We start from the raw sequence: 27,129 nt of genomic DNA on the forward strand, positions 1-27,129 counted from the left end.
TTGAGGAAAAATACGTAAGAACAAAAAATAAAGATGAGAATATAACCTTAGAATGTTTAAGACAAAGACAAAATGAAAGAACTATGAATCATGCTATAAGAAATACAGGGACAAAAACTATCATTCTTGATATTTACTTGTGTGTCAATTTCTTTGTTTATTCTTTTTCGTTTAAGCATATGTAAATTTAGCCTTTCAGATTATGTGTCCCCATGCCCTCAAATAAATCTATATGATATGAAAAAAAATACCAGTTATCATATTGTTTTATTCCTTTAAGAGACCATCTACCCATCAGTTTAAATGTAATTATCCTGAATCATGTCACTAGTACAAATAGTGTGTTAGTATTTAACAATACATTTTTCTATGTTACTGAATACTGTCACTTCTAAAATTAGGCTGATACTAAATAGGAATTTTTATATTCTAAGAATGTTACCACTTGTTCTATGTATACCTCTAATAAAAACTAAGTTCTCTCGTATTTAAAACATATTCCTCTTAGAAGAGACAACTTGGAATCTCTCCATGTTTTTATACCTGGGCTAATGTGGCAATCTGTGGCTGGGCTTGAACTGTCATTTGCTGGCTTTCAGCTTCTGTTACAGCTGCATCTCCACTCTGCTGGTTCTCTGCTCCAGATTCCATGGTCATTTAGTTACCTACAATAATATGGAAGAGTGTTACAAGCACTACAGTGCTTTGTGCTTTTGTGGTTTTAAAGGCAATTTTCAAGTTATAAAAAGGTATATGTGGTGGTTCGGTTAGCAGATGCACTCAGAAATCTAGTTAAGCTACAATGTAGTTGAATTACTGTCAAGACTTATCCAAATATGCTGAGCTGTAAAAGTTCTAGTTTTTTCAAAAAAAGAAAAAAGTTTTTTCCTTTTACTTCCCAGTATTACTCCATCTGTTATGGAAGACAGGATTTCCCTCTTCCATGAATCTGTCCTAATAAGGAGAGGAAGGGCAGCAGCAAAGTTTTAATTTTTTCAAAATGTATCAATCAGGTAAGGAGGGAGGGCAGAGAGCAGAAGTGAGCTGATGACAGGGTCTATGAGATATTGGCTTCAAGGTACCTCCTATAAAGGTATTCCCTCTATCATAGGGAAGAAACAGAAAAATCATAACCTACTTCCTCAGGAAATTGCTGGTGGTTAAGACAAAATAGCCCAAGTTTCAAGAGCTCAACTTATGGCTCTTGACACAGTCAAATTAGAGACCTCAAACACGGAAAAGGTTCTTTTGCATTCTGACTCCTTACCCTACATAATGTGCAACACTCCATACATGTGCATGTATACACACAAACAACACACACACAATAAAACACTTAAACATTTTAACTGTGAGATTCTGGATAAATTAATCAAGGCTGATCCTTTTAGATCCTGCTTTGCTAAGAGTTTAGTATGTTTGTTAGATCTGGCACTGGGTGACTGCAAAAGTGGAGAGCAATTCCCAGCAGCAGACACTACTTTGAGGTTAGAAAAATTGATTATATATAATAGATATAACTGGGGGAGGAACTGTGTCTCAAGGAGTCACAATAAAAGGGATTATTTCTTACTTGTGTACTACTGTTTATCACTCAGTTCCTAACATATTACCTGTCAAAAATAAATAGTAAGGACTACCTATGGTGATTTGATAAACAACACAAAAACTCCAATGCTTTTCCAGAATTTATTAATTTATTTTATAACTCTGATAATCAAAATAGTCATTAATCCTTATGTGATTATTACATGCCATCAAAATGTATCACATACTAACATTCTGCCACCATTCACAGGAGTCTATAAAATGTTTTTACAAGTGACAGTTAAAAATGAAAATATCTCTGTGGAAATGAATAATTTAGAAATAAAGAAGCCACAGAACAAATGACAAAGGAAAAGATCAACAGATTTGACTGCATAATTATTTAAAATATTAACAAGACAAAAGCCACCAAGACAAGTACACAAGGAGAAAATATCTCATACATACAATCAACACAATAACATCTAGAATACAGAGAAACTACTACTCAGTAAGAAACTCTTATTGTTGACTAGTTTACAAAAACAGAATTTTTTTTGGAATAGTAAAAAAACTAGAAATAATTATCCATCATTAGAAGGACCATTAAAAAATTAAAGCAATGAAAAACAATGAAATCTAACTATAATGGAATGACAAAGCTTTCCAAGACAGTGAAATGGCAAGTTTTAGAACTTATTATAAAGTAGAACCCCATTTACATTAAAAAAAATAATAATGTTAGACAAATTGTTATAAAGGTATATGCATGGAAAAGGTGTAGAAATTTTAACTGAACCATAATAAGTGCTGGCTCTGAAAAGAGAAAGATTTGGTAGAATTGTACATGATTTTCACCTTTTATATATTTCAGTACTTTTATTTTTTTTCTTTCTATGAACATGGATTCAGGATTATGTGTGCAATTAAAGACATTTTAATACCAAAAATGATGGGTAACATTTTGAAAATATGAATCAAAAGATTTCAGTCATGATTTTGAGATATCCACTGATAAAGTTTTTAATCTGATACTTATGAAATTAGTATTTGTTCAAAATTTACCTAAACTGTTTACCCCAATTTCCAAAGAGTAAAAATAACTATTTTTTAAAAAGAATTGTAAAATAACTTTACTACCCCCTGTAATAATTCATTGAGTTGTACACTTAAAATAGATGCTCTTTTAAACTAAAAAATTTCACACAAATTTAAAAGTAACAGAAAGCAACATCAAAAAATAGTTTGTGAATACCAAATACGGTCCATACTGTTGCTCTGGAAGAAAACATGAAAGCAAAAAAGTCTAATCTTAATAACAACTAAATGATCCATCTGAGGACAGCACTGCTGCTGCTAAGTCACTTCAGTCATGTCCGACTCTGTGCGACCCCATAGACGGCAGCCCACCAGGCTCCCCCGTCCCTGGGATTCTCCAGGCAAGAACACTGGAGTGAGTTGCCATTTCCTTCTCCAATGCATGAAAGTGAAAAGTGAAAGTGAAGTCGCTCAGTCATGTCTGACTTGTAGCAACCCACTGAGTCAAGCTAAGTAACAGCAGAAATCCACAAACTTTTCTCTATCTTCTCCCCCATATCATCAACTTAATGAGAACAAAGATAAACACAAATTTACCATCAAAATACCTTTTTTGTAGACAGAGAATACACAACCATTTTGGAAAGACTTCAGTCCAAGCCACATTTTGTTTTTTAAATTTTCTGGCTGTACCACGCCACACGTGGAATCTTTCCCACCAAGGATCAAACACCCACCCCTTCTCCACCAGCATTGGAAACATGGAGTCTTAACCACTGGACCACCAGGGAAGTCCATCACATTTTTTTTAACCTACGCTATCATCCAAATAGTTTCACCCTACCATCTGATTAAAAGTAACTCAAAGCATAGATCATACTTCTTCTGTTTACTTTTCAATATGTTAGAGCCACTTAATTTTCTTTTAACATTTAAGGTGTGTGCTTGCTAAATTACTTCAGTCGTGTCCGACTTTTTGCGACCCTGTGGACTGTAGCCCACCAGGCTCCTCTGTCCATGGGATTCTCCAGGCAAGGATACTGCAATGGGTTGCCATGCCCTTCCTCAGGGGATCTTCCTGACCCAGGGACTGAATCCACATCTCCTGTATCTCCTGCATTGGCAGGCGGGTTCTTTACCACTAGTGCCACCTGGGAAGGGTATCACTGCAACTTGCTTCAGAAAATAAAATATTTATGATTCTATAATAAAAGAATAAAACCATTAGTTAACATAAGTAATTATAGTTACAAGGTCACATTCAAAAAAAGAATGTGATTTGCATCTTCTTCCCTCCCCAACTAAATGATATTATTTTACTTACTTTTAATTTTCTTCTAAAGACAAACTGTGGTATTTCCAATGGTTAGGATCCCCCATGTAAATAAACTGCCAGTGTTTCATTACCATTTCATTCTGGAAGACAACCAAACCTTTTTCAAAGTGGGGGACAGCTATATTAATTAGCTTCAGTAGATATCAACCACTTGAGCAACAGTATAATTGTTGTCTTTCATCAGTTAATTCAGGCCTTTCTCAAAGTACAAGTGAGAATCATTTAAGGAAAAACAATTTGTTTCAGGTAAAAAATTTAAGAGAGTCTACTATAACAGAAATTGTTCTTCTGGTTTTCACCTTGAAGGTACTGAAACAGCAGTCTGCAACTAAACTAAATTACCATTTAATGTGAGCACATTAATTATGACTTTGAAGGCTTTTACTCCCTTGTGTTTGTATCTTCAGGTGGAGAGAAGAGATAATAAGGTATGATGTGTACAGTCTTCAATTTTTCTATTAACCCAGGAGCAGTCTTAGTCAGCAAAGCAGTATTCAGACACAGGATCATTTAACAGAGCCAATATATGGGTTTCCAAAATTACTTGAAGAAAGGAGATTCCTAATTGAGTATACAAATGAAATGCATTTTTGGGAGTGCAAAAGCAAGCAAAAGACTGAATAAGCAAAGATAAGGTACATATGAAGTCAGATAGAATGCTGTAAAAACACTGGATCTGGAACATTAGAAACAACAGATCTTTAGAAATCATTGAAAATCTAGTATTAGCTTGACAGTGTGTCAAGAATTCTTGAGTTCTTCCAGTAATTCTGAATTCCAAAATTTATTTGGGAATGATATTTAAGATTTAGGTATTTTCATGATTTAACCCTAAAAATAGAATGTTATTCTTTGAAAACTATGAACTTAAAAATGAATTTCAAAATAGTGTCATGCCTAAAAAAAATTTTTTTTAAATAAATTCATTCACAAAGACATGCCATTTTGCTCTAAGGGTCTTCAGAATTCTATCTCTTAACATGAAAAACAAAAAGAGAATGATTCTGCAGTATTATGCACCTCACCTTGAGCAAAACAAAGAATGCTATTCTGAATAGTTGGGAAATAGCCTAACATTTGATGGAAAGCTGGAGCTGTCATCAAGTGGTCATGGGACAAATTAAGTTTTTTGTGTTCTAGTTTCCTTATCTGAAAACAAGAGATGGATAAAAAGATCTCTCTCAATTTTAAATGCTTTGATCTTTGACAACATAAGATGCATGCACACACACATAATTATGCAGGCCACTTAGTATTTATTACCTCCTTTTACTATATGGTTCACAGCAAAGACGATGGACTAAAAATATGTCGCCTAGCCCCTTAATCTTGGGCAAATATAAAAATATTACCATTCAGATAAATTATGATACATAATATTTATCAGTTTAACAGTCCTTTTCTTAATTTTCAAAGAGAATAAAGCAGCTTTTTCTTTCCATCTTAGAAAGTTTCAAGAAATTTATCTGACTAGGATTGTATCACTTTTGTACCTTTACATGGTCAAGACAATTGATATTCAAAAATTTCAATATAGTTAGGATAAACATTCCAGTTAAGTGCCTATTTAAGACGACAGTATGCTGCAATAGTCAAGAGTGGTGGAATGCCAAACACTGAGGATAAATACAGTATTAATAAATTTGGGGATTTATTTTCTGGTAAGAAAAATGTTATAAGCAAAGACTTTAATTATAGTAGGCCTTTAGAGAAATGAGTGAGTCAGTGGCTGGTATATAAAGGATGAAAGATAAAGGATGGTCATTCCTAATCAATCTGCAGCTAATAGGGCAAAATAAGAATATGAGAATGATGTCTCAAAGTTAAGTTAATGGGTTTAGAATTTTTATGTTGCAATGTATTTTACTCTGTAAAGCAATATATCCGGAGGTAACTCACCAGAAGTGAATAGTTCACTATTTTTAAACCAACAGGATCTTCAATTTTAACAACTTACATTATATACAGTATACTTGTATTATAGCATTATATCCGAGTACTTACATGTTGGGCACTGTTCAAGTCACTGGAGATGAAGAAATAATTTTTTTTAGAACTTTGTGGAATTTATATTCTAGTGTGTGGAAATAGAAGAAAGTATAACAAGTAAAACATGTCACAAATCAGAACACAGTTAAGTGTTGGGTAAAATATAAGGGTGGGAAGGATGCTGAGGGATTTTCAGTACTATAAAAGTGGATAAGTATAAAGCCGTCATGGATAAGGTAGCCTTCAAATTCACCTACCCAGTGCCTATACAGAACGATACCAAATCAGGGAGAAATTTCTGGCAGTACCAAATTCTGTAATAAAGGTCACTGAACAAGAAAGCAAGCCTGTATCATCACTTTCGCTAACAACCATTAAGTGAAAGGAAAGAATGCTGTAAATCTTCACCTTGTTCTTTATCCTAAAATACTTGGAACTTTAAGAAGTGCTCAGATCCTTAAGATCCTAAACATTCTAGCTCAAGTTTATAAAAAATAAATCCATCTCCCTCACAAGTTTACTTTTTAATCCCTTACATCTATGACAAATGTAATCCAGTTTAGAATGAAAGGTTCAGTATTCATAGAAATGAACTGTGACTTTTGACTCTAAAGAAGAAATAATACATTCATAACTAAGAGAACATATGAATATATGCCATGGTTTTTAAAATGCAAATGATCTGTTATAAATGAGGGGAAAAGAAACCTGCTCCTGTATCTAGCAAGTGGGTGACTCCTGAACTTTCACCAAGTCCAGGGATTTTTAAGGAACTCACAAAAGCAGACTTTAGACTTAAAGTCTCCAGAGTTAATCACAGCAAAAAGTCACATTTGGGCACACGATTTTACAACTAAATGACCAGCTTGTTGTCACAGTCAAATGTATTACTAAAAATATTTTGAGAAAACCTAAAAACATCTAGGGCTCATGTACAATATTTTTTACATAGTTATTATTTTGTACTTGTTCATTTTTTAGTATATTACAGCTGTTTGAAAGCCTTGTTAGCATACTCGTACACCTTCAATATCTCTCAATTATTATTCTGAGTGTTACGATTAATTTGAGCTTTCCTTGTAGCTCAGTTGGCAAAGAATCTGCCTACAATTCAGGAGACCCAGGCTCGATTCCTGGGTTGGGAAGGTCCCCCGGAGAAGGAGATGTCAACCCACTCCAGTATTCTTGCCTTGAAAATCCCATGGACAGAGGAGCCTGGTGGGCTACATACAGTCCATGCGGTCCCAACAGTTGGACACGACTTAGCAACTAAACCACCACCACATGATTAACTTACTAAAGCAAATGAAAGCAAAATGTTCAGCTGCTACATAAAGGACTCTAACTTTCCAGGAGTCAACGATTATGGTGCACTGCTTCTTTTCCTCTATTTTTTCCTCCTGTATGCTTTTTGGTTGTTAACCTTGAGACACTTCATTTATCTTCATTGTATGCCCTATTAAGCAGAACTGAGATGTATGCAATCAATACTGGAAATTTAATGCTTCAGGTTTCAGATGCTAATAATAGTCATTTGGTATTAAATACAGCATACTTTCACTGAAACCAGATAGGAAAATAGCATATTTGAATGTTGTAATGTGTATGTATACATGTGTGTAGGTATGTACATACATACACAAGCACATTCCACGCTCAACACATGTATCACGTATCAACTCCAGCTATAAGAACCTTATTTGATTAGAGACTGATTATACCCTAACAAATTAAGGTTTTATATATATATACACACACATATACATATATATATCAGAGGTTAAAGCGTCTGCCCCCAATGCGGGAGATCCGGGTTCAGTCCCTGGGTCGGGAAGATCCCCTGGAGAAGGAAACGGTAACCGACTCCAGTATTCTTGCCTGGAGAATCCCATGGACGGAGAAGCTTGGTAGGCTACAATCCACGGGGTCGCAAAGAGTCGGAAACGACTGAGCGACGGAACGGAACGGCTATATGTTTTTAGGGAAAGAACCAGAATAGGCAGTGTGAAAAACTAAAATAGCTTGGTAACTTTAACAAGCTAAGTAAATTCTGACATAATTTTCAGAAACAGTTTTCTCTATGATCCTACCAAGATCCTTCTCCCTTAAGTGGAATACAAATCCATACTTTAGCCTATAGTCCAATATTAGAGGAAGGGAAGAAAAGCTGTATCTGAAATTAATTCTATGTGATCTGAATCTGATGAAATTTAATCACTAATGAGACAAAAGTAAAAGCTTGAAAATGTGCTTATATGTTTTAATAAATTATTAATAGTAACTGCCAGTACTCAACTACCATTCAGTTCAGTTCAGTCGCTCAGTCTGACTCTTTGCGACCCCAAGAATCACAGCACGCCAGGCCTCCCTGTCCATCACCAACTCCCGGAGTTCACTCAAACTCATGTCCATCGAGTCGGTGATGCCATCCAGACATCTCATTCTCTGTCATCCCCATCTCCTCCTGCCCTCAATCCCTCCCAGCATCAGTCTTTTCCAGTGAGTCAATTCGTCGCATGAGGTGGCCAAAGTATTCCAGTTTCAGCTTTAGCATCAGTCCTTCCAGTGAACACCCAGGATTGATCTCCTTTAGAATGGACTGGTTGGATCTCCTTGCAGTTCAAGGGACTCTCATTACCTAAAAAAAAACCACATACAACAGAAGGGAATCTTTCCAATGTTATTTATTAAAACTAATTCCCTAATTTGTTTATTGGGCTGAACTTAGAGAAAACCACCTTAAGTTCAAGATTTACATGTTATGATTTATTGCATTTTTCTGATTACTACAGCATTTGAATGCTATTTTTAATGTTATTTTAAAATATGTAGTATGCTCTGTAAGAAACTGTCCTCAAAGAAAGTACTTAACAGAAATGAATTAGGAAAGTTATTATTCGATTTACATAAACCATCCTCATATTCTAGTGTGACTAATTCTATACCATCTTTCAATTAGAAAGCTTTCCGTTCCGTTGCTCAGTCGTGTCCGACTCTTTGCGACCCCATGGACTGTAGCCTACCAGGCTTCTCCGTCCATGGGATTCTCCAGGCAAGAATACTGGAGTGAGTTACCATTTCCTTCCCCTCTCAAATCAATTACTCTTATTTTTTTAAGTACTGGCAAAATGTATCTGCCTTGTTTTCCTTCAGGTAAGACTACTCATGGCTCTGAAACAAGCCTTCACATACCTGGTCACCAAGAGACAAACAATGTTGCTTAGCAAAGCAGCAGCTATGACTATGCATTATTTTAGATAATAACATTTAACTGAACTCTTCCCATTCTTCTTTCTATCCAAACACCCATCTGATACCATTTTCACAACTTTTTCCACCTTGAGCCTTTCAAAGAAGTGACCTTATATAAGGTTCTATATATGAAGTTCTACTAATTAGATTTTTGAAGCTGCTTTTTTTTTAAAGGGACAAAAGCATTATGCATCTCCTACATGTAATTACTTTTAGAAGAGCAATTTCCATGTTGAGTAAAGAGTGAACCTGTCTTCGAATTTCAAGTTCTGCTTCATAAACTAGCTCAAGGCTAACACTGTTAAGGACTTACAAAAGTTATGCCTGGAGGTTAAATATTTATAGCCCATTATTCCATTTACTCAACAAAACCTGAGTGACTATGTGAAAATCACGATATTGAAATGAAAAACGAATGTCCAAGTGTTTAAAAAAAAAGTGTATAAAGTTAATGTTTATTATTATAACAGTCTGCTTTGAACTAAATTTTAAAATGCTATTCTTGGTGAATTATTTACATACTAGACAACAAAGAGTGAAAATCAAGTTTTCCTGAAGTAACACAGAACACATTATATGGCAGGAGTCATAAGACAGGAATTCTGATTTTAGCTCTGACTTCACAGATAGAGAACTAAAGATGTTAAGAGATTTCTAAGAACTTTACAAGACTGTTTAGGGCTATGCACATCTAGCTTCCGATATTATAAAAAGTGAAGAAATACCTGGCAGTAGAACTGCATAAACTATTAAGCAACATGCTAATCATTTTAATTATATTTGGCTTACTAGAAAAATCTCAAGCACTCAAAGCACCAAGGTTATATTGAACTTTATCTTAAAAATTAGCCATGGTTAATCTATTGATACTTTTGAACTGTGGTGCTGGAGAAGATTCTTGAGGGTCCCTTGGACTGCAAGGAGATCCAACCGGTCCATTCTAAAGGAGATCAATCCTGGGTGTTCATTGGAAGGACTGGGGCTAAAGCTGAAACTCCAATACTTTGGCCACCTCATGTGACGAGTTGACTCACTGGAAAAAGACTGATGCTGGGAGGGATTGGGGACAGGAGGAGACGGGGACGACAGAGAATGAGATGGCTGCATGGCATCACCGACTTGATGGACATGAGTTTGAGTGAACACCGGGAGTTGGTGATGGACAGGGAGGCCTGGCGTGCTGTGATTCAAGGGGTCGCAAAGAGTCGGACATGACTGAGCGACTGAATTGAACTGAACTGAACTGAATCTACAAAGATGAAAAATGACATGTAGACCACAGTTGACTTAATGTAAAGTTTTGATAAGGATTCACTTCACTTTATATTTAGGTATCTTTTATCTCTAATCTTGAAAAATCAAGTCCAGCATTTCAGGACTTTTATTTATCAACCTGATAGTGACTTCTGGTAATCACTTTAATACAGTCTCATGCTATTTTTCCTGTTTCAGAGGTGAAAAGCGTTAGTAAACCATCAGAATTAATTTAGATTCCAGAGAGAAGTTTCTTTTTAAGCTTCCTTGGCTTTAAAAAAAAAAATCTGTAATCTGTCTAAGCAATTACAAGTGTCTGACTATTTGTGATCCCATGGACCGTGGCCTCCCAAGCTTCTTGTCCATGGAATTCTCCAGGCAAGAATACTGGAGCGGCTTGCCATTCCCTTCCTTCTCCAGGGGATCTTCTCTACCCAGGGATGGAACACAGGTTCTCTCGCAGTGCATTGCAGGCAGATTCTTTACCGTCTGAGCCCCAGGGAAGCCCCTAATTTTCTAAGCATATGCATATATGTCAGCTTCCTCTAACCTCAAGGGGGATTGGTTTTAATCCTGCTTTTCAAATCTGTGACCCTCCAAGAGGGATTCATTCATTGTACGTTTTCGTGCATATTACATAACAAGTGTTCTGCCAAAAACTATGGGGACTATAGTGTAAAGCAGCCAAGAATCCTTTGTCTCAAAGGGCTCGCAAACTCACCAAAGAGCTAGGCAAGTATAAACTAATCCCTACTTCCCTGGTGGCTCAGATGGTAAAGCATCTGTCTACAATGCGGGAGACCTGGGTTCGAGTCCTGGGTTGGGATCCCCTGGAGAAGAAAATGGCAATCCACTCCAGTACTATTGCCTGGAAAATCCCATGGACAGAGGAGCCTGGTAGGCTACAGTCTAGGGGGTCGCAAAGAGTCGGACATGACTGAGCGACTTCACTTTCACCATCAGTTTACATATAAATTCCCTCCAAACAAGTATTTAGTTAATGATTATTTCAAATCATAAACTGTTTTGAAATGATAGAAAAACAGTGAATTATGGAAAAAATGGAAGAGCTGGCTATTTATGGTAACCTTTCTGTTGATGCAGACTTGATTAATAAGATATCGAAATCAATATTTTTACAAGACTTTGGCTACAATACTTCCTTCAAGTAAATGAACTTTTAGAAACCAAAACTACTGATGAGGAACAACAAATTTTAGTAATCATCAATAAAGCTAAACCTTCAAAACTTTCTTCACAAAGAGATAATGCTATTAATATTCAGAGTGATGAAGACTATGCTTTACTGTTATTTCTTGTCCAGGGAGAATGTTCTACTAGTTTGTAAATTTAAATTCTCCAGAGGTCAGTTTAGTCAAAGGCAAAAAATGGAGTTAGTATTGCCTCCATGGTGTGTGTGTGTGTGTGTGTTAGTCACTCAGTCGTGTCTAACTCTCTGCAACCCCATGGATTGTAGACTGCCAGGGTCCTCTGTCCGTGGGATTATCCAGGCAACAGTATTGGAGTGGATAGTCATTCTCTTCTCCAGGAGATCTTCCGGACCTAGGGATGGAACCCATGTCTCCTACACTGTAGGCAGACTGTTTATGCCTGAGATACCACAGATGCCTCCGTGGTAAAAGTCTGCTAACTGTAAATTCCCCTAATACAGGAGAATTTAAATCCACACAAACATAATAAATTCTCTAGTAACAAATAATTCACAGAAATTTAAATTAAACTTTGCTTCAAAGTTGCTATTTCTTGATATTTACCTTTGCTTCTTTTGGTCAGTACTCAAAAACTAAGGAATCTGGACACAGGATATAAAAGAAGACCAGAGCAAGTGGGGTATAATTCCAAATATGTACTAGGAGATTTAGTTATATTTTTCATTAAATAGTCGTGGCTTTCAGAGATATTTAGACAATGTCTATAATAATTAAGGAAGAATTTAGAATGTCCAAGATATGACAACAAAAAGCGCAATGAAAGGAAGAAAAAAAAAGATGAATTGGAAATTGTCAAAATTAAAAACTTTCGTGCCAAGGAAGTGAAGACAATCCATAGAAGAAAATTTCATAAATCATATACATCTGGTAATAAACCTGTATCTACAATAACAAAGAACTATTACAACTCAATCCGTCCGTTCCGTTCCATTCCGTCGCTCAGTCGTGTCCGGATTCTTTGCGAACCCGTGGACTGTAGCCTACTAGGCTTCTCCGTCTATGGGATTCTCCAGGCAAGAATACCGGAGTGGGTTACCGTTTCCTTCTCCAGGGGATCTTCCTGACCCAGGGATCGAACCCGGGTCTCCCGCATTGGAGGCAGACGCTTCAACTTCTGAGCCACCAGGGAAGCCCTTACAACTCAATAAGACAACCCAATTTAAAAATGGGCAAAGGATCTGAATAGACACTCCTTCCAAGAAACACAAATGGCCAATAAGTACAGAAAAAGATGCCTGACAGCATTAGTCATTAGGGAAATGCAAATCTAAACCATAATGAGATACTACTTCTTACCCACTAAAATGGCTACAATGAAAAATAAAAACAAGTGCTGAGGATACAGAGAAATCTGAGCTCTTATACACTACCAGTGGGAATGTAAAAGGGTACCACTCTAAGTCTGGCAGTTCCTCAAAATGGTTAACATGGTTACCATATAAGCCAGCAATTCCACTCCGAGGTATAAACCCAAAAGAAATGACAATATGTGTAATAAATAAATGTTCATAGCAGCATTATTCACAATGGCCCAAAGGTCCAAACGTCCATGAATTCATGAATAAAATATTGCATCAGAAAGGAATGAAGTCCTGATAAAATTCAACATGGATAAACCCTAACAGTTTTACTGTGTTAAGTAAAAGAAGTTCATCACAACGCAATCTATTTACATGCAATGTTCAGAATAGGCTTCCCCAATGGCTTAGCAGGTAAAGAATCCGCCTGCAATGCAAGAGACACAGGAAAGGTGAGTTTGATCCCTGGGTTGGGAAGATTCCCCCTGGAAAAGGAAATGGCAACCCACTCTGGTATTCTTGCCTGGGAAATCCCATGGACAGAGCACCCTGGCAGGCTACAGTCCATTGGGCCACAAGGAGTCGGACACAACTAAGCACTGAAAGAATTCAGCACTGGAGACAAAAAGTGCCTGGAGAACTTTAGCAGTTGCCTAGGACTGGGGATATGGAGCCCATTTACCTACATTTTAGCTTGTCATATCACACCATTCCTCTATTTATGTTGCTCCACCTCTTACATGAAATTTACACCTTCCTGCTTCACACTTAGGGCTCCTACATTTAACACAACACTGTCTTCTCCTCAAGAAAGGTGAATGTATCAAGTTCATTCTGCTTCCACGTCTTCACTTTTGTTGTCCATGCCACTGCCCATAATACACTCGCCTTTTACCTTTCAAGTTCTTCCATATGCAATTTGAGTACTATCTTCTCACAAAGTTTCCTCACTGAACACCTTTTCTTCTAAACTCAATAGTCCTTTAAGACAGTGAAAACTGACATTCTGACACATATAAACTGTTTTTTATTATACTTGTTTCTGACATCTCCTTATACTGTAAGTTCCTTGTGGGCAGTAAAGCCACATACTCAGGCTTCTATAGCAACTAGAACAATGGTTTATGTAATATCTCTAAATATACCTGACTAAATTTTCTTATGACTTCACCAACTATGAAAAAGATGATGATCAATAAATGTTTGCTGAATAAATGACTAGACGGATAAATGACAGTAACAGCAAGCAATAAATATTTTAAGAATATGATGCCCTTTTAAGAGTACACAGTTCAGAACAAGCAATAAATTTCAATTAAATGATTGATTTCCTATTGCTAACTGCTTACACAAAAAGGGATAACCACCCTCAAAATTGTTACTCAGCTTCATTTAGATTACAAACATTTTTAGTTACATCTATACGGTCATACTCTCGCCTGGAGAATCCCATGGACAGAGGAGCTTGGTGGGCTACAGTCCCTTGGGTCACGAAGAGTTGGACATGACTGAAGCAACTTAACACAGATACTGTCATATAATAATAATAGGAAATTCAAACACAGATAACCAGTTCATTAGAGAAAGACTTAAAATTAAAGAAAGAAATCTTAGTTTCCAAGATTTACTAATCTTTGGTAAAGACATTTTCTAATACCACTGGTATAAACTCTCAGACCCATCCTCCACTCAGACACCAAGGTCATTACTTAGCTATTTTAACTTCTCACTTAATTCTCTCTTCTCCAACCAAACATATTTACTTTTCTCCTCTGGGAAAAAAGTTAGCATCAATGCCTCAGACCTCTTACTCTTTAAACCTTGATGAGTGAGTGATACAGTATTCAGAGATTCTAGATAAATCCAACCAGGAAGAATTTGTTCAGACAGCCCATTTCACTTATGGTAAACTAAACTTTAATAATCTTACCTCAACCCTGAGGAAAAGCAACTCAGGTATTTAAAAGTTTAACAAGGGGTACCATTCTTAAGCTATGATTCATGTAATTGATTAAATACATAAAGGTAATTTTTCATCACTGGTTATGTAAAATATTGTCATCTACTTATCTGCTGGAACACCAGAAATCTTTGCCCCATCTTCTTATTGGTAACAGAGGAGACAGGTAAGCAAAACTAGGTAAAATAATGAAACGTATCTGTACAGGATCAGGACTGGCAGAGCTAAGAAAAGAGAAAAATGCAAAGCAAAACACAAGACAAAGAGTTTGTATATACTAAGGGAGCATACTGAGTCAGAAGAGAAACAAATGTGTTTCAAATTATGTCTCAAAAATCTACATTTACAGATTTGATAGTATAAATTTAGAATCATACTTTCTTCTTATAATTTCAAAAAGTTGACCAAGACTAACCACATACAATGACTGAGTTAGCATAGTTATTAAATTGGCAGAGGAAAACAAGTAGCCATCTTCACAGTATCTGCTTGTTGTTTTAGTTCATGATCTTTACCTCCAACCCAAAAGGCAATTCACTGGTACAATGAGACTGTGAGAAATCATTTAATTCCCTGGTAGCCCCCAGATATGTTGCAGAGGAAAACTTTCCTGTCTTTACAGATTTCAATTATCCACTCCCGACCCCTACCAATCTGAAAGTGCTTTGTAAACATTTTAGTCACTGAGTGGGTAAAATTGGCATGTATTAGTATTTTATATAAAATACTAGTAAATCCTCAAAATAACAGTAAGACAATATTCTTACATTAAAAGCTTTAATATATCTGTCAAGTTAAGCATACAAAGAATGAGATCACCAAAACAGCTTCATTTAATGATTTGTTTTTTTGAAAGATAAGAGAGCTTTTTGAGTCCCTGCTGCTAGATTATTAGTTATCATTTTCTAAGTTTAGTCAACTTAAAGACCTTATAGCATGTGTATTTTAAAGATAAATATACTAACCCGATGTATATTTAAAATGTACTAATAGTTAAATGCTGCTTAGAAGGTCGAAAAAAAGAAAAAGAGAGCACTGAAACTCTTCTTTTGTGCTCTTGCTGAAAGGAGTTATTACTTGGGCCAAGTAATAACTTGGCCAAGGACTTCCACAGTAAAAGAAAAAAAAAAAATTCATCTAAGAAGTAAAGTCTCAGTAGACAATCATATAGGTGAAACTGTTTATTTAGGTATCAAATATAAAACTCACTGATAACTACACCAAGAAATATTAGAAAACCATAAAAAAATAAGTTAATGAGTGTGTAAAAAATTAACTCGGAGAAAGCTAGTACAGTAATCAAGATTACTGGGTAATCACATCCCGTGAGAATGGTCTACTTAAAAAAAGGTCTGGACTACATAAGATATTCTTTCTCATTTAAAGAGAAAACTATAGACTTTTATTGGCTGAAATAATAAAAGGAAGAGTCTGTTTAGGACTATAAGAACCACAACAAAGGGGTTACATACAGACTAAATTTAAGAGTTAACTCTTATACAACTTGCTTCCCTATTCATGCACATCTCGGACATTTTACTAAAACTTAAAAAAAACACCAAAACTGAAACTGAAGACAATCGAGGGAGTTTAAATAACTTCCTATCACAAACTGCAATCTCTCATTCAAACAAAATCTTTCATTTAAAGAAATACAGGCATAATGACAGATTTCCTTACTTTAAAATGCCATGAGAGAATGGAATTGTAGCATGTATATTATCATAAGTGACCAGTCCAGGTTCGACGCATAAATTTTCCTCTGTTCATTTCTTTGCATTTGTGCTTTTTTAATAAAATTCTTTTTTAAAAATAAAAAAAAAAATAAAATGCCATGAGAGCTAAAAATAAAATCAACACACTAACTGGTCAATAAACAAAGGTATATCCAGATGATGAAGTGCCTGATAATGAAAAGAATGAAGGTCTTTATGTACTGTCACAACCCAAATGCTAAGCTGTGTTAAGTGAAAATTGCAAGATATAGGAGTGTACACAGTGTACTACATTCGAATAAAAAGGGGGATTGGGCATACATATTGGTTTGTATATGGATAGAGCACCTTTGAAAGGACAAAAGAGAAATTGGTAACACTTGGGTGACTGGAGGGTGGAGGCAAAAAACAAGACCTGCTGCATGACATTTTATGTATTTTGAATTATGGACTATCTAAAAGAATACTTATTAAAAAATAAAATTGGAAATACAAAAGTATAATCCTCTTTTCTTCCATCTTCATCAAGTGTGATCTCTCTTTCCTTTTGACTGCTTTCTTATGGCATATATTCTGCCTTATTAGTCATCATGTCCCCAATAGTTCCTTGAGGGTAGAGAGATATGACAGTGTAATCCATCTTTGGATTTGCTGCAGCTTCTGGCCTAGTGAATTAAAACACAGTAACAATAATGATGAAGAATAATTTAAAACGTAATAGGAAACATTTGTTGACCACATGTGACATGCCTAGAGTTTTATATGTATTAACTCATTTAATTCCCACATGTGTCTGAGTTAGTCATGAGTTTGAGTGAACTCCGGGAGTTGGTGATGGACAGGTAGGCCTGGAGTGCTGTGATTCATGGGGTCTCGGAGAGTCGGACACCACTGAGCGACTGAACTGAACTGAACTTAGGATCAAGGAAAATGAGAAGTACAGAGAAGAAATCTGCCCAAGGTTCCACAGCTAGGAAGTTAAAATAAAACTTAAAAATAAATTGAATCCCCAAGGAAGTACTTTATAATTATCTGATAACACTAAAAGTAGCTGGCATTACTCTAACAGATAAAGAAACAAAGACTGAGAAAGATCAAGAAACTTCTTATAGGTTACAAAATTTCTTGAGGGTAGGCACAGGATAATAGTGGCAACAGTAGGATTCAAACTAGCCTGTGATTACCAAACCCAGTGCTTTTTCCACTAACTACATTCTCTGCCACAGTAAACGCTAACTATTATTTGCTGCTGCAGCTAAGTCGCTTCAGTCTTGTCCGACTTTTGTGCCATAAACTGTGTCTCAAGTGATAATGTAGAAATGTGTTCATACCTGAGTAAGAAGAAATAAAAAATCGTTTCATTTTCTTTTTCTCATTCTCTGACTACTATATCCTTAAACTCAGATTTGAGCTCTAACTAGTCAATAAAGAAGCGTCACTTGAAGTGACACTATGTATCAAGAAAGATATGCCTGTAAGATTATGTCACAGGCTGGCTATAAAAAAGTCCACATAACCATGCATGGTAAGACATTTATAGAATAAATTACAAATTTCACTGATACATTGTAAGCATAAGATTACAAGAATTTTTTTCTACTGTGTAAATAAAGGAAAAGAATTTTTAAAATGAGGTGAAGTGAGGGCTATATACCTGGTTTTACTGTAGCCATATTATATCTCCCCAAATAAAACTCAATGTCTTAGAATGAAAAATAAAGGTACGTCTCTATGAAGAAACAAAAATGTCTATCAATCAGATCTAATCATGAAAATGAATCTCAGAAAGCAGAAAAAGGTGCCATTTTATGAATAAGTTTCCTTAGGCTCTTGTGTGGGGGAGAAAAAAAAATGATTCAAAAGGAGTTACACTGGAGTTTTATTTTCCATAAGAAATGCCCTTTTAATAATCTTCAGTTAATTTCTATCAAAGACTCACTGGCTTTCTGAATACACATCCATTAAAAAAAGGTTCAAGCAGATTTAACTGTGATTTCTGCTGATTCTGGGAGGGGGTAGAAATATAACTTAGTAACATGTTACAAATAAATATTCAAATATTAATGACTACAAAAGTTTACAAAGTTTCACCTGAGACTGGTAAGAATTATGAATTTAAAATTAAAAAATTTAAAAGATCTTTTGGCTAAAACAAAAAAAAATAACTATCATAACTTTAAAAAAAAATTCAACAAAGAGTCATTGTCAGATAGTATCTGTAAGGGAAAAGAATTCTATTCAACTTATGCTGCTTTGCAGAAAATCCTTAAGGAAAATCAGTAATCTGTGGCATCAAGACCATAATTTCCTCAGTGTTTGGAAATAAAATCATCTTCCCAACTCTTAACGGAAAAATACTCTTTATTTCATCTTCTTAATTAAATTTCTTGGCAATGAAAAATGGCTAATGTGTTTTTTTTTAAATACTAGTAATACAGCAAGGAGGTTTTGGAAAAGTGACCTGGATAAAGAAAATCAGAAGACACTGCTTCTACTAGCAGTATTTATTCCTAACAAGAAACCTTGTATCAATCAACATTCTATCATACCATGAGACAGGGAAGTATTTTAAAAAGAACCTTTTGCATTACTTAAAATAACCGTTTTGGCTTTATATTTAAATCAGGAAATGCATGTAAAAGGTTTGAACAACTGGCAACCAAAAGTATTATATACTAAACCTTTAGAAGGCAGAACTGATGAAAGCTAACGCTAGCATGAAATTTTAACTTCTGAAGAAGGTAAGACAAACTTAAATAGGTCACATCCCATGGTCCTTTAAAAACTGTCTTTTAATTTTTGATGTGTCAATGATTTTTCTGCTGTCCCTTTTCCCCAACAGGGAAAGAAAAAATAAACCTTGTGGCTTAAATTATTGTGGGTCTGGGGCTAGGGTTACCTACTACGGGAGAGGAAAATAATGGATACTTTTAAATGGCTAATTTTAGAATTAGGGTTAACCGATCTCGTATTGAAGAAAGATGTGAGAAATATGGTTGGGGTGCCAGGGGAGATCCAAAGGACCCAACCCCACGGCTGCCCCCCGCCAAGGTGATGTGAAACAAAAGTACATCGCTAATACTCGTTTCAACGAAGTGTTTCAGAATGATAGCGCTCAAGTGATTACCTTGTTGAAAAGGGTTAAAACCGAAACTGTTTTCAAACATCAGCTTCCCTTTTACAAGATCCCAATAGGTTGTTTTTTTTTTAATTACAAATATACTTTTCTTAGCACCCCTTTCCTCCCCCAAAGAATGCATTTCCATGACTACTGATTAAAAAAAAAAAAAAGAGGGTGAGGGGAAAGAGCAAAAAAATTATTTTAAAAAGCGCGAGTTCTCATTACCTCATGTAAGCAAAAAAGCACAAAAAACAGCATTTTCCCAATGGGGCGGGAGTGGGGGGAAAGGGCGTGAATAAAATACAGGACGAGAGGAAAACCTTGGGTTTCGAACTTTATTGCACAAAGAGAGAGGAGAGGAGAGTAGGTCAGAGCGAGCACCGCTTCCCCTCGCTAGGCGGGCATGGCAGACACGGAGACTACCAGGAAGGCAGGCACCTTCACCTCCTCTGCCCTTAGCTGTCGCCTTCTTCCTCCTCCACCCCCCGCGGGCACCCCGGCGGCGCGGCCCCTGCGGACCGCGGGCCGGGTCGGGGGGCGAGGCTGTCGGCGGGGGCCGGGCCGGCGGCACAGGGGGCAGCGCCGGCCGGGCCGGCGGGCGGCCTCCCCCGGGGCGGCTCCGGGCTCCCGGCTCCGCGCCCGGCCCGGCCCGGCGGCGACGCGAACGCGGGCGCCAGCTCGCCGCGGCCGGCCGCCCGCCCGCACACACCCCCGGCCGCCGGCTCCCACCCCGCCCGCCCGCCGCCCCCCGCCATGAGCGCCGCCGCTGGCTGCAGGCAGAGTCGCTGCCGCCCCGGCCGCCGCTGGCTCCAGTCCGCCGCCATTATTCTTTGTTCGCTGCGAGCGGCGGCGATGGTGTGGGGCTCGGGCGGAGGCTCCATCTTTACCGCGGCCCCTCCTGCGAGGGGAAGGCCCCGAGCGCGGGTGTCCGGCGCCTCCCCGTCCCCCCTCCGTCCCCCCGGCTCTCTCCGGCTCCTGCCTCCTCCTCCTGCTCCTCTTACCGGTGGTACAAGCTCCTCCGTCACTGCTTTCGTTCGCGGCCCGGATCTCGCTGGAGTTTTATTCTCTCCCCCACGTAACACACCGCGTCAAACTACACCTCCGCCGCGTCACTCACCAACACTCCGCTTCTCCCAGCCGCCCGGGCCACAGGCAGCAGCAGCCGCCGCCGACTGAGGACTCGCAGCCAGGGAGCCAGCCAGCGCCGCCCAGTGCCGAGTGCGCAGCGGCCGCGCACGGAAACAGCCGAGCTCGGCCCGGAGGAGCTCGAGCGGCCCCGCCCTCCGCGCTGGAGGCGGAAGTTGCCGAAGACCTTCGAGTTCCTTCGGGCGCGGCGGAGGGGTTCCTCCGGGAGAGGGAAAGCGGCGGTGGGCTGGGGACCTGGGGTTGGGGAAGTGGGGGGCTGGCTAAAGCACCTTCGCTGCCCTAGCCGCGTATCGACGGTTTAAAACCCGCGGCGGAAACTTGAAGGAAGAATTGGGGTTTGTGTGTGGCGTGGTGGGGAATTCCCGAGGGCTGTGGACGGTTCGATGGAAACCCCCGCGCGGGCTGCCCTTGACTGTAAGCGGCGGGCTCTAGGGCGGCTGCAGCGACACGGGCCTGGGCCCCCAGAGCGCCGCCCGCCCCGGGAACTTTCAAAAGCTGCGGGGACCAGAAAGACGCTCCACCGGGTCGGGGCTGCGGCTGAGCGCGGAAGCCCTGCGGAGCCAGGGAGGAAGGCCTGCTGCAGCTCTGCGGTTCCCCGAGGCCTGGGCCGGACGCTGGGATGCTAGGCCTCGGCGCGGCGCCGGCGCCGCCCGGGGGCGTCGTGGGCCCCTGTGGGAAGGGTTTTCCGCCTTTCTGGGCAGGCCGGGAGGCTCCGCTCCGAGAATCCGCAGAGAAACCTGGCGGCCGCCGGCTGCTGCTGCTGCTGCTAAGTCACTTCAGTCGTGTCCGACTCTGTGTGACGGGACCGTTCAATTTCGAGGGACGGAGGCCCTGGGACTCCGGGCAGCTGGCGGAGTTTAGCCGGGCAGCGAGGACGGCCAGGCCCGTGGGGCACACCTTCGGCCTCTGAGCCATGACCTGCCCTGACCGAGGTTGCTCTTTTGCATTTTGAACATGTCTTCCCCTAACCCCCCTTACCTGCCTGCCTTTTTTGGGGGTGGGGGGAAACCATCCTGTATTGCTTTCATTTTCACAGTTTTCTACTGCAGCCACTGCCCCTTTCTCTTCACCACCCACTCCCCCATCCGAACCCTCAGTGCGACTTCCGTTGCCTGGAAGCTGCTGATCTTGCCCCCTCAGAGGTCACCGGAGACGCGATGCTGACTATCATTATCCGTTTTATTTAACTCCGCAATGCTCTCTCCCGGGCTTTCAGGTCTGTTGTCATTCACTTTTAGTCGCTTAAAACTCTGGAGAAGGAAATGGCAGCCCACTCCAATATTCTTGCCTGGAGAATCCCATGGACAGAGGAGCCTGGAGGGCCAACAGTCCATGGGGTTGCAAAGAGTCGGACACGAGTGAAGCAACTTAGCAGGCACGCTTAAAGCAAATGTGTCTTAGGAAGCGGAGAGGGTCCAAGTCAGAGCTCCGCCCCATACTTACTTCCTGTTGAAAGAGTTCCCTAGCCCCGTACGGTAGCCTTGTACTGTAGATCTGCTTTCTCTTTGGGCTGAAGAATAACCTCCTTTCCTTCCGTTATTTTCAACCCTTCTTCCTCTACCGGCGTTTCTCTCTAGTATTTAAACATCCTTAAGTCTCTCCCCTGGAGAAGGAAATGGCAGCCTGCTCCAGTATTTTTGCCTGGATAATCCCACGGACAGAGAAACCTGGCAGGCTACAGTCCATGGGGTCACAAGAGTCGAATACGACTTAGCAACTAAACCACCACCAAGTCTCTCACGTCTAGATTTCTGTCTTTAAGTCCCTCTCCATCTCTTACCACGTGGACATTCTCTCATGACTCACTCTTCGGCCCTCTCTAGTCTAGTTTCTGTTCTTACCACACACCTGGAGCAGCTCTGAAATGTCACAGACAAGCTTCAGGCCTCTGCTTACAAGACCTTGTTCTGGCATCTTACACTATTGCCCACACCCTCATCCACATATGCTCTTGTCTTACACTCTTGTTTTCCGCTTAACTCTCTGGTTCTTTAACAATCCGCTTCTCCTCCTTTAACCAACTGTTAAATACTAGAATGCTGTTGAGCTTCACCTGCTTCTGGAGTCCCACCGTATGTGCTCTCCTAGGTGGTCTCATCCTCTTCTGTTCCCTTCAGATACCACACGCCAAAGACTCCAGCTCAAAGCTCAAGCCTAGATCTTACTCTTGAACTCTAGTTTCATATTTCCAAGTGCCTTTGCTACACTTTGATCTGGTTGACTTGGTTGTGCCAAACCCCTCTTCTTATAGCCCTTGGTTCAGTAAAGGAAATCGTATCAATCTACTCAGTTCAGAAACCTAAGACACCTCCAACACATATCAGAATCACCTAGACCTGCCTTGAAAAAATAGGATTTGTGGCTTCTCTCTGTTCTTATGACCACTTTTCCATCCCACTCTAAGCTAACTTCACCTCTTGCTGGAAGTTCTGCAGTAACTACCATCTAGGTCCTACAGAACTGGTCTTGGCTCATTCCAATCCATTTGCCACACTGCAGCCAGAGTGGTTTTTAACAAATACAAATCTGATCAAGTGGCTACCCTGATTGAATTCCTTGAGTCCTTCCCTTTGTTTACTGAACACAATCTGAGTCCTTATCATGAAGGCCAGGCCCTCTGCTATCTGGCTTGTGTTCTCAGCCTCACCAATGATTTCTCTAGTTGTCTGCACTCCAGCCATGTTAGTCTTTTATTTTTCCAGGCTCTTTTCTCTTGTTCTCTACTGTAGGCTCTCAAGGTATTTAAAAATTTATACATGCTATTCCCTTTCCTTGGAATTCTTTCCTGTCACCCACTCCTCCTACCTAACTAACTTAGCACTTTCCTGATTCATCATTCGTGGAATTATTTGTTTACTGTCCATGTAAGTCTATGCAGGTAGTGACCAAGTGTGCCTCGTTTGCCACCAGAATTTCTCTCCTCCCATCCTCAGCACAATGCAGTGGTGTTCATTAAGTATTTATTGAACAAATAATATCTCTGTGGTCATGGCAAAATTTCCTAATATTTTAGGATTCAAATCCTGGTTCAGCTGTGTGACTTTGGGCATGGTCTTCCCTCCTGCACCTCAGTTTTCCCATCAGTGAAATGAAGATGATTATAGCTACTGCATCATAGTGTTCTTATGGTAATTAAATGAGATCATTCATGGAGAGTATACTTGGCACAATGACATGTAGCAAGTGTCGATTTAAATGTTTCCCATTATTAGATTTATTTGTATATCTCATCTTTGTGTCAAATACACTTTCAAAATGTAGCTTATTTCCTTGCTCTTCTTCAGTTCAGTCGCTCAGTCATGTCCGACTCTTTGTGACCCCATGAATCACAGCATGCCAGGCCTCCCTGTCCATCACCAACTCCCGGAGTTCACTCAAACTCATGTCCATCAAGTCGGTGATGCCATCCAGCCATCTCATTCTCTGTCATCCCCGTCTCCTCCCACCCCCAATCCTTCCCAGCATCAGACTCTCTTCCAGTGAGTCAACTTGTCGCATGAGGTGGCCAAAGTATTGGAGTTTCAGCTTCAGCATCAGTCCTTCCAATGAACACCCAGGATTGAGCTCCTTTAGAATGGACTGGTTGGATCTCCTTGCAGTCCAAGGGACTCTCAAGAGTCTTCTCCAACACCACAGTTCAAAAGTTACCCTGGCCCTATACATGATACCAAAATGTTGGAATTATTTGGGACTTCCCAGGTGGCTCAGATGGTAAAGTATCTGCCTGCAATGTGGGAAACCTGGGTTTGATCCGTGGGTCCAGAAGATCCCTTGGAGAATGGCAACCCACTCCAGTGTTCTTGCCTGGAGAATCCCATGGACATTGGAGCCTGGCAGTCTACAGTTCATGGGATCATAAAGAGTTACTCATAGCCTATACTTATCACTCACAAAATATGGTAATTTTTAATTTTAAAATTTCCCTATATTCTCCTTTTCTGTTCTCACTGTGAACTCACTTAGGCCCCACCTCTTCATGTCTTAGTTGCTTTGCTAACTTCCTAGGTGCTTTTTAACTGCAGGCCCACTTCCCTGATTCACCTTTGCCCTATGGTCAGATCAGTGAGCCTCCAACAGTCATTCAGTCGTATTTTGTCCTTGATGTCGGCTCCCCCAACCTCTGTTCTTACCTGACCTCATTAATTCACTTATTCATTCAGTCATCCAGTCATTCAAGTGCATGTTATTTTACTAAACACTTTGGATATACTTCAGATTTGAAATATAGTCTTCTAATTTCATGTATTTGCATATCCATAAACCATAGACATGAACTAGAATCATCCAACTTTAGCATCCATTTTTATCTCTGGGACTTGAAAGCTACTCCCATTTTTTACTTAATTTTTCAGTTGGAAAACAGGGTTAATGAAAGAGAAGAGCACATGGGTGCAAGTGTACTTAGTGTAAGGTAGATGAGATGGAAAAGGGGAAAGGTCTCATGAGATGATCGTAAAAGGCTTCAAGGAGAAAGTGGTATCTGAGCACTTTTTTTCTAACGACCGCTTCCTTTTCCTGTTATTTTTCTCTCTTGCTTTCGCTGTTGAACCTAATTTTTACCCTCACTGTGAACTCAAGTTCCATGAACCCTGACTGTTTTAGTTCATCATCTCTCGTGACTTAGTTTGTTTTTCTACCTAACCCGAGGGCTGTGGTGACCTATTTTGTTTATTCTAAAAATACCTGTTGAGCACCTACTTTGTGCCCTGTACTGCAAAACTGGAGCTATAGCAATGAATAAAAGGTTGTTTCTGCTCTCAAAGATACTGCTTTCAAAGATACTAGAACAAAATCTTCAACTTCTCCAGTATCTGATATTTATCTTTTTTTGTTCACTCCTTTATGCCCTCATCCTCTTGTGATTGTAAGTACAATGCCCATGCTGATTAACTCTCAAAATTATATCTTTTCCCCAAATCACTCTCGCAAACTCCAGATTCATTTAAACAGCTATCCACTCATGCCTTCACTGTTGTCTTAGGATGTTGTCTTAGCCTTGGTTCTCCCAGAAAACAGAATCTGAGGTAGAGGCTTCTGTGCTCTTATCTTTTTAGGGAGTACAGTCCTAGGGAAATGAGGGTAAGGAAAAGAAGTGAGTCAGGAGAGAAGGTTAAGATTCAATCACAGGATGCTAACATTACCCTTCTCTGGAACACGTACACAGTTACGTTTTGTGTGGGCACCAAGCAGACGTTTGTGTGAGGTGTGTGGCCTGAGAATGAGGCAAAGCACTAGTTGGGTGGTTACTGCCTGAGGTTGGGTGGCCTGGCAATAGGGGCAAAATAAGTTGCAAATTGTCCCACAGGCAAGAAGGCCAAGAGGATCCTAGGTGCTACAGAGGTGTCTAATAGCTTAAGCTCAATATGTCCAATGCTGAGCTGATTTCCCCCTCACATCTGCACCTACAGCATTTTCCATCTTAGTGGCTGAGGTTAGAAATCTTGGAATGATTCTTAATACCTTCTTTTCTCTCTTATTCTACATCTATTCTTGTAGGTAATTCTATTAGCTGTACCTTCAAAATATATCCAGAAACTGACTACTACCTCCACTGCAGGTACAGGTGACCTGGATCTGCAATACCTTCATCTCTTGCCTGGATTACTGCAATTGCTTTTTAAGAAGTTTCCCTACTTCTCCCACTGCCACAAACCAGCTGCGCTTCCACCTTAGCACCTTGGGTCTGTTTCAGTGCTTAAAATGTTTTTTTTCCAAATTTGAAGATTAGCTGACTCCCTCACCTCCTTCAGGTCTTTGCCCCAACGGTCACTTTCTCACTGAGGCCTTGCTCATACTGTTTAAAATTACAATTTGACACCTACATCAGCCACCCCTATTTTTCCCTGTAGCAGTCATTATCTTCAGATACACTGTCTGTTTTACTACTTTTTATGTTCATTGTTTGTTGGTTCCCCTGCTAACATACACATTCTAAATAGGAGTGTCTTTGTTTTGTTCACTGATGGATCGCAAACACTTGAACCATTGTTGTTGTTTAGTCTGACTCTCTTGTGATCACATGAACTGTAGTCCTCACTGGAGTGAGTTGCCATTACCTTCTCCAGAAGATCTTCCTAACCCAGAGATTGAACCCATTTCTCCTGCATTGGTAGGTGGATTTGTGAGCCATCAGGGAAAAGAAATGACAGAAAAAAGAAATGACCTAGATGTCCCCATACTAAGCAGTTAACTATTTAATTCAAATTTTGTCTCTTATATGTACACATACCTCTTTTACCATTAAATGAGAACTATTTATTT

General features: G+C 39.5%; 1 protein-coding gene across 5 annotated transcripts in view; it reads right to left on the bottom strand.

Moving 5' to 3' along the window:
- CREB1 (cAMP responsive element binding protein 1) overlaps positions 1 to 22,247 on the bottom strand; it is a 60,739-nt gene extending 38,492 nt beyond the window's left edge. For 2 of the 5 annotated variants that reach the window (XR_008682219.2, XM_055398643.2), the window contains exons 1-2: positions 20,724 to 22,246; positions 544 to 665 (exon numbers count right to left, since the gene is read on the bottom strand). Coding sequence is in view for 3 of the 5 variants with exons in the window: in XM_055398643.2 (XP_055254618.1) it covers positions 544 to 657 (114 nt within the window). In the remaining 2 variants the exon portion in view is untranslated. Of the gene's footprint in view, positions 1 to 543; positions 666 to 20,723 lie in introns of all 5 variants that reach the window. The other 3 variants (XM_055398644.2, XM_055398645.2, XM_055398647.2) reach the window with 3 other exon arrangements.
- Between the last annotated feature and the right edge of the window lie 4,882 nt (positions 22,248 to 27,129).

This window comes from Moschus berezovskii, chromosome 2, assembly GCF_049115385.1.
Source record: "Moschus berezovskii isolate FMDL1 chromosome 2, NW_MosBer_1.0, whole genome shotgun sequence".
NCBI classification, from domain to species: Eukaryota; Metazoa; Chordata; class Mammalia; order Artiodactyla; family Moschidae; genus Moschus; species Moschus berezovskii.